At 48.0% G+C, this 18,184-nt stretch overlaps 1 protein-coding gene across 2 annotated transcripts in view; it reads left to right on the forward strand.

Moving 5' to 3' along the window:
• Positions 1-18,184, forward strand: part of efna5b (ephrin-A5b) — a 101,214-nt gene that overhangs the window by 71,487 nt on the left and 11,543 nt on the right. For both annotated transcript variants that reach the window (XM_056418228.1, XM_056418227.1), the window contains exon 2: positions 7,865-8,157. In XM_056418228.1, the coding sequence (XP_056274203.1) occupies positions 7,865-8,157 (293 nt within the window). The remainder of the gene's footprint in view (positions 1-7,864; positions 8,158-18,184) is intronic.

Consider the following 18,184-nt stretch of genomic DNA (forward strand, 5'->3'; position numbering starts at 1 on the left):
TCGGAGGAGGACTCTCGGTTTCTGTCCTTTCGGGGCCGACTGCGCGTTGTGGCAAAGGGCGCCGCGGTCGGCGGCAGCGTTGCCAGGTCCGCGGTTTTCCTGCGGAATTGGGCTACTTTTGAAGTGTTGCCGCGGGTTGAATTTTTTGTCCGCTGGTTCGGGTAGACCTATTTTGCATGCAAATTACATGAATATCTTTAAATAAAAATCCATGTTTTAAATGAAATAATGTATTTATACCCAAATCCTACCAAACTGACTCCAGATCAGCACGTACACACATGGACATGGGACACGCCTACATACACACACATTATACGCAGTGTATATGGTTTGGCACGGGCATATTTTGAGTTCTGATATTGGGCTGGTTTTTGGGCTGGTTTTGATTGGCCATTTGGCTGGTTTTGTCAAACAGACCTGGCAACCCTGGTCAGCGGTTTCTATGACGACATCGGCCGCGCCCAGCCGTTGTGTGTTTAGAGCTGTCGTGTGATTATCCCACAGGGGGCGGATTGTCACTTCTCGCCCGAATTGCTCTCGGCGATTCTCCCATCGGTGGCAACGAGGTGGAAACGTCCCGTCGCTGACAGCTGAGACGATCCGGCGTGATCAATCGCACCTCATCCGTCTCTCCTCTCCCTCTGCCGCCCTCCGTCTTTCAATCCTTTCTCTCGGCTGCCCCTCGGCTCTCTTTTCATCCTCCGACGTCGAGCCGATCACCCGTAATTAGACAACTGCGAACACTAAATCGAGAAGTGTTTGCGATGTGTTGAGAGGTCCTGAATGGGCCTTTTCTCTTCTTCTTCTTCACGTGTGTTCTCTCGTCGGGGGTTGAGTCAGAGTTCATCTTCTCTTGGCTAAACATATTTCTCCCCCCCCCCCCCCCCACGGACCAAAATCAACAAATGATCTTTCACTCGAGGAACATGCACGCTCAACAGGGCATCACAGGTTTGCCTTTTAAGGGGCCAGCGCCTCTTTTCTGTGTGTGTGTGTGGGAGGGAGGGAGGGGGGTTTGGGGGGTTGACTGGGATTTGATTTATCGGGCAACAGGAACATTGCCGCAGGATATTGAATTGAAAATACATCCGATGTTTGAATTTCAACGAGGAGAGCTGAAATAATGTAAATAGATCTGATTTGGGGTCGCGAGCGGGACCGGGACCGGGCCCCCCGAGCGGGAAGCTGCAGGCAGGCGGAAAGAAAACGGGGGCGGGAGCGAGACAATACGGAGAGAATGGAAAGAAAAAAGAAGAAAAGAAAAAAAGAGGTGTAGACAAACAAAGATGATCTCTTGCTCTCGGGTACAGGCGGCTTCGCCTCTCCGTGGGTCGTGCAGCTGTCGGCGGTCGTGACGGTTCCTGACAAAGTCTCTGCAGCTTTTCATATTCCGGCATTTCGTTTCTTTTTTATTCACGTGAAAAAGCTGCTGCTCGTTCGTCCATTCGGCGAAAACGTTGCTGACAACAATGGCAATCTCTCTCTCTCTCTCTCGCTCTCTCTCTCAGTTCCATCTCGAAGTGCCCCCGAAGGTTGAGCCTTGAGAAGTGCATATTGGCTCTGATTTCATACCCCGTTGCCCTTCGTGTCTGAACAACACGGCAGATTGGCGATGAGAATGAGAATTTCTTCAGAGTACCTTTTCCTCGACGACGCGAAAACATCTCCGCCTCTCCGGGGTCACAGCTTTGGAGCGTGGTCTTTATTTAGGGCGCCGCCGCTACACGGCCGCTCATCGAAAAGCTCCTCTTCCTTTTAAATTTTGCTTATTCGACCGGTGACATGGCCTCGGTTCGCTCCGTGCCGCCACCTGCCGCCGACTTCCTCCTCTCTGTCTTTCTGTTCCGCTCGGGTTCCATATCTGTCCCCGTCCTTCTTGCTTTCTGCCTGCGGCCGCCGGTGCGCGGCTCAGAGAGGTGGCTGATGGCAGTTCATTGGGTACGGTGTGTGCGGCGCACGCAGGGCCGTGCGTGTGTGTTTATGTGTGTGTGTGTGTGTGTGTGTGTGTGCGTGCACAGCGATGTCACTGGGCTGTGTAATTGAAATGGAAATGAGCCAATCAGTGACTGCAGTGGTGTGCCACCCCACCCAGCATTCACTTCACTGTTTCGGCTCTCCCAAACTCTCTGTGTGCAAGTGTCTCTCTGTATCTGTGTGCGTGTGTGCGTGTGTGTGTGTGTGTGTGTGTGTGTGTGTGTGTGTGTGTGCTGACAATACTTGGCCCTTCAGTTTCAGCTCTGCAGGCCTGAGGAGGCAGTGTGAAAATGTAATCAGTTGGTCATAAAGATTATCTCTCTCTCTCTCTCTCTCTCGCTCACTGACTAACACACGCACACACACACACACACACACACACACACACACATATATGCACCCACCCTCTGTGTCCAGCTGATTTCCCAGGCTCAGTGTTGTGACCCACTGCGCTGTTACAGCTGTGGCGTAACAAAGACGTGTAATTATCACCATTTGACAATTAGCCTACCATCCGACTTCGCTCCTTAATCACCGGTGTCACCGCTCCGAGGCCTCGCCGCCTCTCGCTCACGAGAACGGGGAACGATTGTCGCTCACGACGTCGCCACTGGCGTGGTGGGGAACGGGGCGCGATCGCGGTGGTTTGATTGTTCTGGCTTTTAGCCGTCCATCTTTAACCCTCCTGTTACCTTAGGGTCAAGTTGACCCCATTCAATGTGTAACCCTCCTGTTACTTTATATTTACTGACATATTTTACCCTCGGGGTCAATTTGACCCCAGCAATTAAAACCTCCAGAAAATTATTAGAATTAATATTGTTTCCCAAGTTTAAGTGTGAGGTACTTTATGTTTGTTTGTAGACTACCTAAATAGCCCTTTAAATATATAAAAAAGTTGATATTTCTTCTATGTTTGACACAGTGAAAAACAGCCTGGGGTCAAATTGACCCCAAAGAACACCGACGTTAAACATTGAATGGGGTCAAATTGACCCTAAAGGTAACAGGAGGGTAAATAAGAATGTACTGTTCGTATGGGTTCTTGCATATGCCACCGGATTTATTTCACTTTTTAGTGCTTTCTGGTGACATAACTATAATAACTCAAACGTATATTGAGGTGATGCATAAAAACATTGCATATTGAGCTATTCAATTAACATTTATCGCATTATTAATGTGTCTGTCGTATGCCATCTCAAAATGAATCGGCCTCCAACATTAAAACATACATGCATATCACATATTTGTTAAAGAGTAACAGGTTGCTTTATACACACCAGGTATGTGGATGTGACATTGTATACACCGTTGTATTGTTAGTGAGGATATGAACAGAGAATATTTCAATTTTGACATGTGTAATTTACCTGTGGATGCTCTATGCGGCTGATTTAATGGGGATCCTCCGACAACAGTGAGATAATGTATCATTATTCCACAAGCACAGTGCAAACAAAAAGAAATATCGCTGACACAAACGCACACAAACAGCCAATTTTGAATGCGGCCCGCATTTACATTTTCTTTTGTGCCCAGTCGATCCCACGGTGTCTTTGCAATTACCGCCGTCTATTGACCCCAGCGGTACTGTAACCTCCCTCCCCCCTAAATGTCACTCCTCGGGCTTCCTCCCAGGGCGCCGCGTTGCTTTACATTCCATCGGGCGCGACCTCCCCGGGGGCCTCCCGTGCCCATGCCGGTTTTTTTTTCTTCCGCGTTCCCACTTTTTTCCCCCCGCGTTCCCACTCCCCAACGCTTCACAGAACAGAACGAGACGCCGGCCGCATCTAAAACTCCCTCATTAGCCCAAGGACAATAAACAGGGCTTTGTTTTCCTTCCCCTCCGGGAGACATCTTGTTGACGGCCTGACACTGAATAGACTTTGACGTGCGCCGTCATGTCAGACGCATGCAGCTTCTCGTAGAATCTCCTTTTAATGACGAATGCCTCGTTGAATAACTCACCGGGATCCTGGCAATGCTATCTGCATTATTCAGTCGTGCCGCCTCTGTTTTTGTATATTCCCTCACCTTCTTTCTCTCGCCCATCCTGTCTGTTTCTCACCCTCCCTCTCTTTCTCACTCGGAGCCATTAGCAGCTTCTGGCTGTCGCCCTGCTGTTCCTTTGCCAATGTGCCAGGGAGCTCACTGGACTGATAACACAAACCTAATGTGTGTGTGTGTGTGTGTGTGTGTTTCATGTTACAAATGCTTGTCCTGTCCCTTTTTTGTGCTCACTCACCCAAACATCCTCTGCTTCATTTGCAGTCAGGGCCACGAGCCACGATTCCGACTGCTGAGCCAGGGGGAGAAGGGCAGCTGAAACATCACACACACACACACACACACACTCATTCTTTCTCCCTCACACACACGACGGGGCGAGCGATTGGGAAGATGTGACCATTAAGTCGGTGACATTTTAAAGATGGGTGGCTCTTCCTGGAGCCGTTTGAAAGGAGATGTGACAGATGAGCGACTCCACGCTGTTGTAAACCGCCTCGCATTAGTGTTTACCCGACGTGGGTACGTTTCACGCTCACACGCCCACACAGCGACACACACACACACGCACACGCACTTGAATAAACACACAGAGCAGGAAAGCGGCAGACACACGTGACGACAATGATAAAGAAATGGCCGCGGGTGTGATCCGTCGCCTCTTTAATATGTCGCGTTAATCATTCGTAAAAACAACGGCGTGAATTAGGAGGAGAGTGACGGCGGTGAGCCGATTTTGTTTTTTTTAGATTGCTATTTGATTTTGGATACGGGCGGCCTCGCTCGCCCCCGGATTGTGATTCTGGGTCGCTTCTCTCAACGCGGCCACGAGGAACGAGCCGTTTCAGATTTTGATCTTAGGAGAAGAAAAGGAAGAAAAGAGAAATCTTTAGAATCAGAACTCAAACGTCACGTTGAGAAAATGAACCGAGCTCGGACTTTTTGAATAGAGAGAGAGAGAGAGAGCAGATAAGTGGGTGGAAAGACAGCGGCGCGGGAAAAAAGGAAGCAGAAAATACATGTAATTACGTTTTCATTAACATCTGAATATCCAAGTGGTATTTTTAGATCAACTGCAAGAAAGAAAGAATTGTCCCCCCCCCCCCCTTTTGAAGCTCTCCCGCAAAAATCTTTACGGCATAATGGACACATTGTACACTTGAGAGCAACAGAAAAGTCCCGTCAAGGCAATTCTATGTATGTAATAGCCCAATATCACTGGCTTGAGGGGCTTTACAATCTGTACGGCACACAACGGCCTCCGTAATTAAATTCTCAGCTAAAAAAAAAAGAAAGGACAGGATCAGTCAGTTTATTGTCTTCACAGAATAAACCAGCGTATTAAGACACAAAATAATTGATGAAAACAAATGTCGAGGAGCAACTTCCTCACGCCACCTCGAACCTCTTTTGGTGGCGTGTAAAAAAAAAAAAAGGTCCGGCTTCGTCTCCAGCACGTTAATCCTTCGCCTCCGGATTCCTCGGGATGAAATTATTTTATCCTCTTAATACGCCACGCCTGCCCCACCTGCGCTCCCCCGAGCTCGAGGAGCCCTTCTTATAGACGCCAGAGGCAGTTTTCAATTAAAAGTTTCGTCTTAACTCTCGTCAGGTTGTGCTCCAACAAGCTAACACCACCAGGTGGAATGAGTCATTGACACCAGCTGTGTGTGTGTGTGTGTGTGTGCTACATTGAGGGCATCTCAAGCTGGGTTTACAGGTGGTCATCGTTGTCTCTGTGAGGCTCATCTGTGACCCTGAGGTTAGCGTCCTACACCCAGCCAGAAGCTCCCAACGCAGGATTGCGCTCTAATTTTGCTTTAGCCACAGGTGAGAGGGACCTAATTTGTGGGCAGCAGAGAGGAAATGTGTGTCTGCGTGTGTGTGTGCGTGTGTGTGTGTGTGTGTGCGTCGATGGGGGCTTGTGACAGTGACCGTGTTTACATGCATTCGAATAACTGGCTTAGTCGGACTGAAATCGAATTATCCGTTTCATGTAAACACCTTTGTTCGACTATGTGCGGTCCGACTACGATCCGATTAACACCCCTGGATAACTCGATCCGATCCGGTTGATAATTCGACTATCGCGGCATGTAACGGTGAATTGGATTAGGAACTGGACTTTGCGTCTTTGCGCATGCTTGAGATCCCGCCGCCCTCCTCCCCCCTCCCTCCCATGTCGTGACCCGGAAGTCGAAAGAGTCGAAAGAGACGATAATGTCACGATTAACATCATGCAAGAATAGTAGAGGGATGTAGCTTCGCCTTGCTCTCTGTTCGCCATCTTTCTCGAAATGTTGATGTTGTTGTTGTTGGTTGTTGTTGGTAGTGGTGAAGAGGTCAAGCGGAAATGGCTGTATCACCACGAGTTGTCATGAAAACAGCGCCACCTATCGTAGCGGATATGACATGCTTTCGGCCAATGATTCGAATTACTCACTGCCATGTATATTGGGATAATAGCAGATCCCCCAAAAGATAGCAGAGTCCGACTAAAGCAAGATTAAAATTATACCATCATGTAAACGCACTGACTGTGTGTCCTTTGATGAATCTTTGTATGTATTGCAGCCCTCTGACCCTGTGCGGCCTGTTCGAGATCATCGCGGTTGTAAAGATGCCTCAGCCGACAGCGAGGCTCTGTGTTTGTTCTATCGTGACATTTACCGCCCGGACCATCCTTTGCATCCGCGTCATCATTTTAGTCATCTTTTCTTTCTTTTTTTCCCCGCTGTTTTCTTCTTTCCCCCTCGTCATTAGACCAACAACAGTTTCCTTGTGAGCATATTTTCTCAGGGACACTTGAGTGTGCTCTCGCTCAGAAGGCAGATGTGTGTACGTGTGAGTAAATATCCGCTGCAGTGATAGATTTATAGATACAAAAGAACAACCCCTCCCAAATTTATTGAAGCCGGGAGATGAGAGCGTCGGCGCTTGTAAATTCCCTCTCGGCGCCGAACGAGAGATCAAACCGGCGCTCGCTGCATATGTGCCGAGTTCAAGCTGCTTTTTTTTATCCGTGAGAACTGAAGCAGTGTTGACACTGCAACACACGGATGCGAGAAGATCACGACTTTGGATTCATGTCTCCGATTCCAGGTTTCCGCGAACTTCCCTGCAGTTTGCAGGAGAAAGTTGTTTTTTCCCTCGTTATACAGAGCGCAGAAAGGAACCTTGGGAAATATTACTGCTTATGAAATGATGCAACGTGAACTGACTAGACAACTAGAACTCTAAGTAGTTGCACCCTCCATGTTGACCAATCGTGCTCTTGCATTTCTCGATCGTGTTGCATTATTTCATACATTTATTTCATGAACAAATGCAGGATTAAAAATGATACTGGACATATTTGGACATATTTGCCCTGACTTGGAATTAAAATGCTTTGATTGATCTCATTTACTGGTTAATTATCGCTCTGTTGTCTCCTATTAGTAATATCTATGTTTTTAACTGTTTTTATGTGTTTTAACCCTCCTGTTACCTTCACATTTTCTAACATATTTTACCCTCGGGGTCAATTTGACCCCAGCAATTAAAACCTCCAGAAAACGATTAGAATTAATATTGTTTCCCAAGTTTAAGTGTGAGGTACTTTATGTTTGTTTGTCGACTACCTAAATAGCCCTTTAAATATATAAAAAAGTTGATATTTCTTATATGTTTGACACAGTGAAAAACAGCCTGGGGTCAAATTGACCCCAAAGAACACCGACATTAAACATTGAATGGGGTCAAATTGACCCTAAAGGTAACAGGAGGGTTAAACCAAGGCCGCCTCACTTGGAGATTTTTTTTCTTTTTTTTCCTGGAAAAATAAAGGTTTAAATTGCACAATAATAAATGAAACTCTCTCCTGTCGTCCACCCAGGTTCTACCGTGGAGACTACCACATCGACGTGTGCATCAACGACTACCTGGACGTCTACTGTCCTCACTATGACGAGTCGGTGCCCGAGGAGCGCGCCGAGCGCTACGTCCTCTACATGGTCAACTACGACGGCTACAGCACGTGTGACCACACCGCCAAGGGCTTCAAGCGCTGGGAGTGCAACCGGCCGCACTCCCCCAACGGGCCGCTCAAGTTCTCCGAGAAGTTCCAGCTCTTCACCCCCTTCTCCCTGGGCTTCGAGTTCCGACCGGGCAGAGAGTACTACTACATCTGTGAGTCCCCCCAAAAAAAGTGTATTTCTTCTGTCTCCTTTGTAATCCGTCGCCACATCTGTAGATGGGACAGATGCAAGCTGATGTCAATATTTTATATCATATCAATATTCAGGGTTCCTACGGTCATGGAAAACCTGGAAAAGTCATTGAATTTTAAAATGGTCATTTCCAGACCTGGAAAAGTCATGGAAAAAACTTAAATCATTAAAAGTTTTGGAAAAGTCATGAACATTTCTAATAATCGCATGTTCATTTACGCCGAGTTTGAAATAGTTAATATGTTTTTTAAAGAAAGACGCTCAAAATATAAGCCAGCGATAGCTCTCAATATGCAAAATGTTCTACATTTTTCATGTTTATACCGAGATTTCAGTTTGGTCATGGAAATTTGGTTTAAAGTCATGGAAAAGTCCTGGAAATCCATCGATCAAAATGTGTAAGAACCCTGAATATTATGCCACAATGCTGTTTTGGAAGCGACTTTGGATGCATTCACAGACACGTAGAGAGCCAAACAGCCCGTGAGACGAACCTCAATGGCCCTTTCCTGACATAATGTTGTTGACATTATGTGTTTTCACAACTTCACCACGCAGCTTCTTCTCAGAGCGGCGTTCCAGTGATCCCGGTAGGCGCTCTCACGCTGGGCTTTCAGCCCGAGATCTTCACGGGCGCTCTGCGCTCTTCCCTGAAAAAAGGCAAATGGAATTCGCACAACGGGAGTTTGAACCGAGACGCTTACCAAAAGTTACACCTCGCTTCGGCCCTCCTCTGCCGCATTACGTTACGCTCTTACTCGGCTCGCGTCAGACGCTAAGTTGTCTGCTTCTCGCCGTCGAAAAGCCGAGCCTAACCGAGTTCATCTGAAGTTGAAGCCCCTGGGAAATTAGGTTTTTATCAAAGCGAGGTGATGGAGTGGGATGGAGTGGAGTTTGTCCGCCCACCGCCGACGATGCGGAGGAGTTACTGTCGGCGGGACGCGGTCGCCGCCACTCGCTCAAAACACATTTGTCACAGGGATGCGCTGATATTACAAAATGGGAAGCGCGGTTATGCTCTCATATCGCCGGCATTAGAGCGATATCATGCGGCGCGCTGCCTTATTGCCTCAGCTGTTGAGGGAAAGTTTAAACTTCTGTGGGGCCAGCGAACGAGGGGCCGCTGTGTGAATTCCTTTCTCAGCATCGGGGGGGGGGGGGGGGTGGGGTCGGCTCGGACAGTTAACGCTCGCCTGTCAAATGCTGCGCTTGCGTCTGTTTACCAGCAGAGGTTTGGACGCGTGGCGCTCGCGCTGATGCGGGTGGCCGTTGTAGAGTAGTTCTGAAACTGGGCACTTCGCAGATGATGGAAAACAGGCTTCCGGACGCGCGTGAATTAAGTTATCAACATTTAATGGCAGGAAGTGTAAAACAAACATTCAAGGCGCTCTTCCTCCGCCACGATACCTGTAGAAGAGACCCGATTTCTCTAATCCACGGAGTTTCATACTCAATCTCACTGGCCCCGGTCAAAACGTCACTTCCGGTCCCGTCGCTAAAGTATTTTCACAATAAGAGTCCCGTCTTGTTATTTTCCGCATTAAAGTCACTTTCACAATAAAAGTCCCTTGTTATTGGAAGTCACTTGACGGAATTCAACCGGCCTCGTCAATCTATAATACTAACACATAGTCACTCATGTAACATACATTAATTCTTGCCATTTACATTTGCATAGAGTAAACATTACCCCTATGCTTCATAATACATTAATAACAATATCAATATTCTCCCTAATATTTTCTTTTATAATATCTTTCTATATGTATTAATTTAAAACATAAGACCTCTGCAGATGTTATCAAAATAAACTATTACAACTTAACGCCGTCGTTGGGTTCGCTCGGAGGCGGTGTTGAGCGAGGCTGGAGTCTGTTTTCTGAATCTACACCTTTTTATGAAGCAGTTAACCTGACAGCCAGCCAAGACTTCCATGTCTCTCTCTCTCTCTCTCTCCCTCTCCCTCTCTCTCTCTCTCTCTCTCTCTCTCTGCTGTGTAACACTTCGGAGCGAGAGACTGGAGACTAAAAAAGAAAGAAAGCCAGAAAAAGGCAAACATAAGAGGGCCTTTGTAATGTTTGCCGTTGTTTCAAGTTTTTTTTCCACGAGAGAGATAGCCTGAGATCTTTTTAGAGGCCTTTCAACCACCAGGCGTTTTGTCATTTGTCTGATAAAAAGTAACCAGATTTCCCTTTTGCTTTGATAGCCGATTTGCATTGACAGTCATACGAAATGAGACGAGGGACAAATGGAAGTCTCTGGAGTTGGGAGCATAGATGGGGGTTATGGAAGGGTTATACAATTCATCCACTCCTGCAAGTCACTATTTCTAACATATATATATTTTTTTTTAAATCCATTTCTGTTGAGAGATGCTTGTCCTAAGGGCTGGATTAAATTACACTGCGACCGACAGGGACACATCCATTCTGCTGGTGCGCGCCATATTGGTTTAGTGGCCCGCGGCTTCATTGGCTATTGAATGATTCTAGCGTACAGCCTCTCTGGCTACTGCGGCGGATATTAAAGTAATCTACCATGAAGAACTCTTGACATGTGATTCCCCACCGCCATTGTGTCCATCCTGGATGTTCATACGTCGACGTGGAGGATGGCCGCCGATGGATGGGACAGTCGCTCGAGAGCGGACAGCGTGTCGACCTGCAGGAAGAAGATTAAGAGAGGGAGGGCGTTACGACACCTGACAATTTATCTGCAACACATGTTTCTATTGCTCCCGTTATTATTATCGTCATCACCGAGGGAGGCGGCGGCGGGGGGGCGATTGGGGGGAGGTCTTTCTCGTAGACCTAGCGGGAGACGCGTACGAGACCTTTCAGCTTGCATCGGGTTACATCATTAACGGAAAAAAAATACTTTCGAACTGAGGAATAAGTAAACATGCTGCAGAAAATCAATCACAACAAGAGTTTTTTCAAAAGAGTAGAATTAGTTTGTTGTAACTCTGGTATGATTTGGCTAAGCAAACTGTTATCGTAAATATTCAGGAGTAAAGATGGCAAAACTAGTATGATTATGTCTAATCTTTATAATAGAGCGGTACTGAATGCCGTGGTACACCTGGAGCCGGTCGTGGTCATTTGACTTGTACACACAAAAACATGACCATCCCACTTGAGCCACCTGTCCCCGTGACCTGTTGAATTCCACTGTTGTCTCACAATGAGGCCGCGGTTCGGACTGCCAACATTTCCGGGTTACCTCGGCCCGAGCTTCCGATATCCGTGTACCAAACTGAGATAGCGGGTCAGTTTTTTATACATGGCCGTGACCTCTGATGGCCACGATCAGTCAACAAAATAAGCCCCGTCAAGCCGTTGCACTTGAGGCTTCCAGGTATGAAGATATCACTTGCGAATTAATTGAAATTACATTTTAATTTAATTTAATATTCTTAATGGCCAACAGTTTGTGGGAGTCCATTGTCCTTTATGGCCTTGTCCAGTGTCTGCTCTGGTGCACAACCTGAATTTACCCAATTTTATTTTTTTAAGGATCATTAAATATTCATCTTATCACCTTTTAAGTACCCAAGGCCAAATGTCTAAATAATGAATCTCAAGCCGTTATTCGTGACTGATTTCTTTTTTCATACATTTCGTAAATTGTTATTTTTCATCGACGTGAATCCGTAACGACGTGTTCCAGAAGCCGACGACTACCTTCGACGTGGCACAGGCGTGTTTGCCCTTGTCGCCGTGTGCCGACATTGTGTGTGATTGCGTGCTTCAGCGTAGCTAACGGAGAAAAGCGTACGCATCGTTACCCGCTGAGGCCGGCTCTCCTGCAGCGATACACTGAGCGGAAATGTCAACGTGTCCCATTATCCACGAGCGCACGAGGCAGAAGTGACCAACGGTTAGCCGCCAATGGGATAATGACAGTGTGTCATATTCACGATGTATAAAGATATTCATGAAATGCGTGGATTCTTGTGGTTTTTTAACAACATCGCCGTAGAAGCACAGACGAAATGAGGACAGAATATTCATCCACAATCAATATGCCACGGATGTCACGCAAGTATTCATTTAGAGAGTAACTCCTATTTAACCCCACGCAGAACAGCAGATACCTTGTGTGCAAACAGTGCCCTTTACACGTCGTATCAGAATATTAATCTTTTGCTCGGCTCCAATAACTTTCCGTTGGCCAAATGACCCGAGGGAATGGGGGGAATCTGCACTTGCGTGGCGTGATTGATCCGCGGTGTGTTTGTAGATGAAAATGAAGCTGTCAAATCACATTCCCGCCTGGAGAAAAAAAAACGCCCATCAACGGTGTGTTTCCGCCCCGCGAGTCGGATGCGGCTCGAGGCTTGATTTGCTGCGTCTCTGATGGAATTAGAGAAAGGAGACGGCGTTCTGCCGGCATCCGCTCCAACCGCAGAATGCAGCTTGATCAACGCGAGCAGGGCGGCGGGAATTCACTCCGACGGAGGTCATAATTCTTCATTTTGGTTAGTGTCAGCCTCTCCTCTCCGGCAGGTAATTGAGGACAAGACGAAAGCCAGAGTCAGCCGGGAGACAACATCCAGCTGTGTTTTTCTTCCAGCATTGCACAAGGCAAGGCGGAGAGAGCGAGCGGGAGAGAGAGAGCGAGAGAGATAGAGAACAGGTTGAAAATGTGAACTGCTCCGCCCTCAGTGAGATAGATGGATGGCATGATGTCCACATGGAAGCAATTCTGCCAAATGCAGTGTTCGCCGTCCCCGTGGCAGCGAGTGACTCACCGCCGCCGAGGTGTCGGCCTCTGCCACCGGCCGAGGGGATAAGCGGACGATTGGAGCGCTTCTCGAGATCGGAGTTCACGGGCGAGTTCACGGTTTAGGAGAAACCCAATCTGGCGCGTTCTGTCTAATATCGACACGATCGGCGATCTTGTGTTTTTGAGTGAATTGAATCTGGAGGGGAAAAAAGGCCACGGCGATACAGTATTGGCGGCGGGTCACGGCAAGAGATGAGTGAGACCCGGTCCTGGTGTCTCTGGGCGTGGAGGACGTGTGGCAAAAAGAAAGGGAATGTTGGCCAGAGCAGATGTTGTTTACTTGCCGTCTGACTTGTTCCCCCCCCCCTCATGGGCTGGTGCTGCTTCTCACTGGGGGGGGGGGGGGGGGACATAAAACACACAATCGATAACACTTGTGCGTCTCGCTTGTGGAGTTGTTTTATAGATATTTCTGGGTTTTCCCACTGCGAGAATGAACACTTGTTTTAAATGGCCAACAAGGCCCAGAGGTGGGCAATGGTTCGACTCATGTTTGGAATGTTTTTTATTATTTTTTGTTGTATTTTGGTGAGGCTTCAATCAATCTGCGGATGCCCCCCGCAGGCCGATATGCAAAATGCGACACGAGATAAGATTGATTATAACTACCAAGCAAGAAGACCTTTTGATATTCACACGGCTTTCCGACCAGATCTAACGAGGTGTCTTTTTTCACACAAAGCCAAAACAGATTCTCCAAGACATGCACGACACATCTGGCGTCTGATTGATCATAAATCCTGTGACGCAACCGCTCGCCTCCCAAGAGGACGGAGTAGAGAGCGTCGAGCGGCAGCGGTGGCGGGAAAATGGCATTAATGGACAAATGAACCAGAGGCCGGGGCCGGTGTGTGCAGTCTGTGTTCGGTTAGAGCGACGGGGAGGTCTGCTATAATGACGAAGAGCCGGCGCTGGTCCATTTGTGGTTTCTGGGAGGGAACATGTATATGGACACCATCATAACTCATAACTCCTTTCCTTCGTTCACGTGAACAATCAAGCCTGTCATCGGGATGCAGAAATGATCCGGCAAGACGGAGTAATGTGGGACACACACACACACACACACACACATCCACTCGTATATGAAAAAAAGCAAATCCATACACATGCATGAACAGACATACATCAAAGCCACAGAGACGCGAGCTGTCTGGAACGCATTATAATAATCCTGATGGATGGATAGACATTCCATCACCTCTCCCTCCACTGGTGACGACACCATTTATTGTCCGCCCCTTTTAATCCAACTTTTAGGACTAACACACTCACCCTGCCCGTGTCCCTTTCTGCATAATTGGCCTCGTACGCCAACAAATAGAAAGGAAAACCCTGAACGAGGCACAAGGAATGCGGGCGCTGCCATACAGGGCACGAGGCGGCTAATGCGTGGTTTGTTGTTGAAGTGTAAAAAATGATGTGGAACATGTGTAGTAGCCATAATCGTCTCAAGGTGTCGAGTGAAGACCCGAGAGAGGCTTTGGATCAACGGGGTTCAGCGTTACTCCTCACAGCCGACATCAAAGCAGCACATGATGAAGTGGCGCGTCGCAAAAAAAACCTTTCAGAATCCGATAGATGTGTCGTGGAAGTCCGTGGGGTGGTCCAACGGCTTACCGAGGCACTTTATTTTGAAATGTATTCCATTTGTCACCGGTCTGACCGTGCACACACAAGCCGGGTCATGACGAGCACGGATCAACTGGAAACAGTCCACCAGCGAGATCGCCCGTTGGCCGGACTGTTCAGAGCGAAGCGAGCGAGAAAAGTCTCTCATCGAGTTACTTTTGAGTTTCAAAGACAATAAAGTAGTCTTTCCTTCGTCTCTTCATCTCTTCGTCCCTTCGTCTCTTCGTCTCTTCGTCCATTCGTCCATTTGTCCCTTCGTCCCTTCGTCCATTCGTCTCTTCGTTCCTTCGTCTCTTCGTCCCTTCGTCTCTTCGTCCATTCGTCTCTTCGTCCATTCGTCTCTTCGTCTCTTCGTCCCTTCGTCTCTTCATCCATTCGTCTCTTCGTCCATTCGTCTCTTCGTCCATTTGTCTCTTCGTCCATTCGTCCCTTCGTCTCTTCGTCCATTCGTCTCCGTCCATTCGTCCCTTCGTCTCTTCGTCCATTCGTCTCTTCGTCCATTCGTCTCTTCGTCCCTTCGTCCCTTCGTCTCTTCGTCCATTCGTCTCTTCGTCCCTTCGTCTCTTCGTCCCTTCGTCTCTTCGTCTCTTCGTCCCTTCGTCTCTTCGTCCCTTCGTCTCTTCGTCCATTCGTCTCTTCGTCTCTTTGTCTCTTCGTCGCTTTGTCTCTTTGTTGCTTCATCTCTTTGTCTCTTCGTCTCGTCATCTATTCGTCTCTTCGTCTCGTCGTCTATTCGTCTCTTCGTCTCTTTGTCTCTTTGTTGCTTCGTCTCTTTGTCTCTTTGTCTCTTCGTCTCTTCGTCTGCCGAGTCAAGAGACTCAGGCCGTGATCCAGAGGGTCCTCTCGGCACGATAGGATTCGCGCGGCGAGCATCCGTCTTCCGGAGACGATTAGGATTCACTACAACAACCACAAGGACATTTTATCCTTGTCCATTAAACCATTAACGCATATATTATTAACCAGGTGCATCGGTCATTATTTTTAATTGGTTATTGTTCATTTATTCATTCGTTTACATTCTCTCTCTCGATTGCGGCGCCCACAATAGGGTTCACGCACACACACACACCCGCGCACTCATTTATGCAGTGGGCGGATACCCGAGCCACGGCGGTAATATTTTGATTCCGCGAGGTACGCTGAGTGCAGTAATGACACATTACTGTGAGCAGTGATTTATTATTTGTGTGCCTGCTTAAAGAAAGCCAAACTCCCCTTTGATTAATAAATCACCAAGTTCATTGTGATTTGAGTGTGAGGACGGACTAGATGGAATTCGAGGGTTCTCAGACCTTCGAGGCGCTTTTTGGATTTTCAAGACGAGAGAGAGAGAGAGCAATTTGTTGGCTTGTCATTTTGACATCTTCCACAAAACGGCGAGGCTCGACGCAGATTGACAAAATAGCGAGGAGGAAATAATTGTATCCGCGCACTCTCACATCGATGTACAATGGCGTGGGGGGGAGGGGGGGAGGGGGAGGAACGAGTGCGAGGTTTAATTAGGCGTCATCGATTTCAACTCACTTTTTTACCTCTCGACTCACGACTCCCCCCCTCCCCCCCCCACACACACACATTGCCTGTGACCGGAGCATGAGGAATGACTTTTGGTTCACTTTTTGGCGGCGGTCGAAAGATGCGAGGAAAGCGCAAAAGGCCAGCTATCACCGGGGGAGAGAGAGAGAGGCGGGGGAGAGAGAGCGGGGGAGGGGGGAGGGGGAGGAGTCTGAATCTGAGTCCTCTTCTTTCACCGCTCCTCCCGGCTTCCTCGTTGCCTCCCATCGTGCTCGCCGTAGTAGCATCTGCTTAATGGGCCTCTTCGGTGGACAGTCTCCTTCGTCTTCTTACGCGCCCACAAACACACACACACACACACACACACACACAGCCCACAGTGCAGATAGTTTGTACCATATGCGCTGTTAGTTTTGTTCGTGTTTTTATGATATTTCTTCCCCTCTTTCTGTCTTGGTTGAATGTGGGAAGGACATTTGGTGAAGGACACTCAGTGATTCCGAGAGCTTTCTGTGTCACACCTCGTTTCATATGGGTGTGCTACTGTAGGCATTGAATAGGTTATCTTGGACAGTGCAGCAGTTGATATTACCGATTGGAGAGGAGGTCATATACATATTCTCTCCCTCTCGGTCTGAAATTCCCTCTCGTCTCTTGAATTCAAGGTTTTTCTTCCACGTATTTGCTTGAACATTGTTCTTTTTTTAATTGATTACATACCCTGAAACCAGAACGAGGAAGGGTAATGAATCCCAGCAGTGTTTTCTGTCCACGGACGAGACGAAATGTATTCTGGCCGCATACTGTCTGATTAACTGGATGGAGACGTGGGTAGAAGATGCTACAAAGGGTGTGTGTGTGTGTGTGTGTGTGTGTGTTTTTGACAATGTGTGTCCTCGCTCTTGGACAACGGTTTATATAAACTCCTGGACCTTAAACGGGTTCGCCCTGTATATAAATCACATGAGTAATCTCGGCGAATCAAAGGCAAGGCCAGCAGCCTTCCTTTTCTTCTTCTTCTTCTTCTTCTTCTTCTTCTTCTTCTTCTTCTTCTTCTTCTTCTTCTTCTTCTTCTTCGTCTTCTTCGTCTTATCCTCCTCCTTCTTCTTCGTCTTCGTCTTCTCCTCCTCCTCCTTCTTCATCTTCTTCTTCTTCTCCTCCTTCGTCTTCTTCGTCTTCATCTTCTTCTTCTTCCTCTTCGTCTCCTCCTCCTCCTTCTTCTTCCCCTCCTCCTCCTTCTTCTTCGTCTTCTCCTCCTTCTTCTTTTTCTTCTCCTCCTTCTTCTTCATCTTCTTCTCCTCCTCCTTCTTCTTCTTCGTCTTCTTCTTCTTCTCCTCCTCCTTATTCGTCTTCTTCTCCTCCTCCTCCTTCTTCTTCTTCTTCTTCTTCTTCTTCTTCTTCTTCTTCTTCTTCTTCTTCTTCTTCTTCTTCTTCTTCTTTCACAGACCTGGCCGAATAGGAATGCTCAGCGCTGGACACGACATTACACGGCATTCTGTTTAACCCGCCGCGCCCTCCGAACAAATAAGCAGGGATCAAAGGATTAGAGCGCCGTTATTAAAGCCTGCTGGAGACCTGGAGCCGACCGCCGGCCAAAGCTAACACGATGCTATTAATGCAACCGCGTGTCCACGTGACGGCACGCGAGTCTCCGCCGGCCTCGGCCTCCTTGTCGCCGCCGCATGTTTAGCCGCGGGGACGCTCAGGACGAGCGGCCCCGATAGTTTACCGATGTCGCGGCGGCCCGCTGCGAGCCTCTTCAACAGAGCTGTCAAAGGAGGGAACTGGAAACTATCTTAAAGCGCCGGTGCCGCATCGCTCTCTAATCTGCGATATTGCATTCGGTTTGTGGGGACGCTGCCATACGTCTGCTTCTCGGCAAACGGTTCCCCCGACTGTGAGAGAAACCCCAGATGACACCTCGGTCGAAAGAAATAACAAACGGAGCCTCTTCGGAGCAGTTTGATTGACTCGCCCCGCAGTATTCTCTTACAGCTGAGCCGTTACAGCTCCTAAATGACGGATAAGAAATCAATATCACCGCCGTG

This window comes from Pseudoliparis swirei, chromosome 7 (genome assembly GCF_029220125.1).
Source record: "Pseudoliparis swirei isolate HS2019 ecotype Mariana Trench chromosome 7, NWPU_hadal_v1, whole genome shotgun sequence".
Classification (NCBI taxonomy): domain Eukaryota; kingdom Metazoa; phylum Chordata; class Actinopteri; order Perciformes; family Liparidae; genus Pseudoliparis; species Pseudoliparis swirei.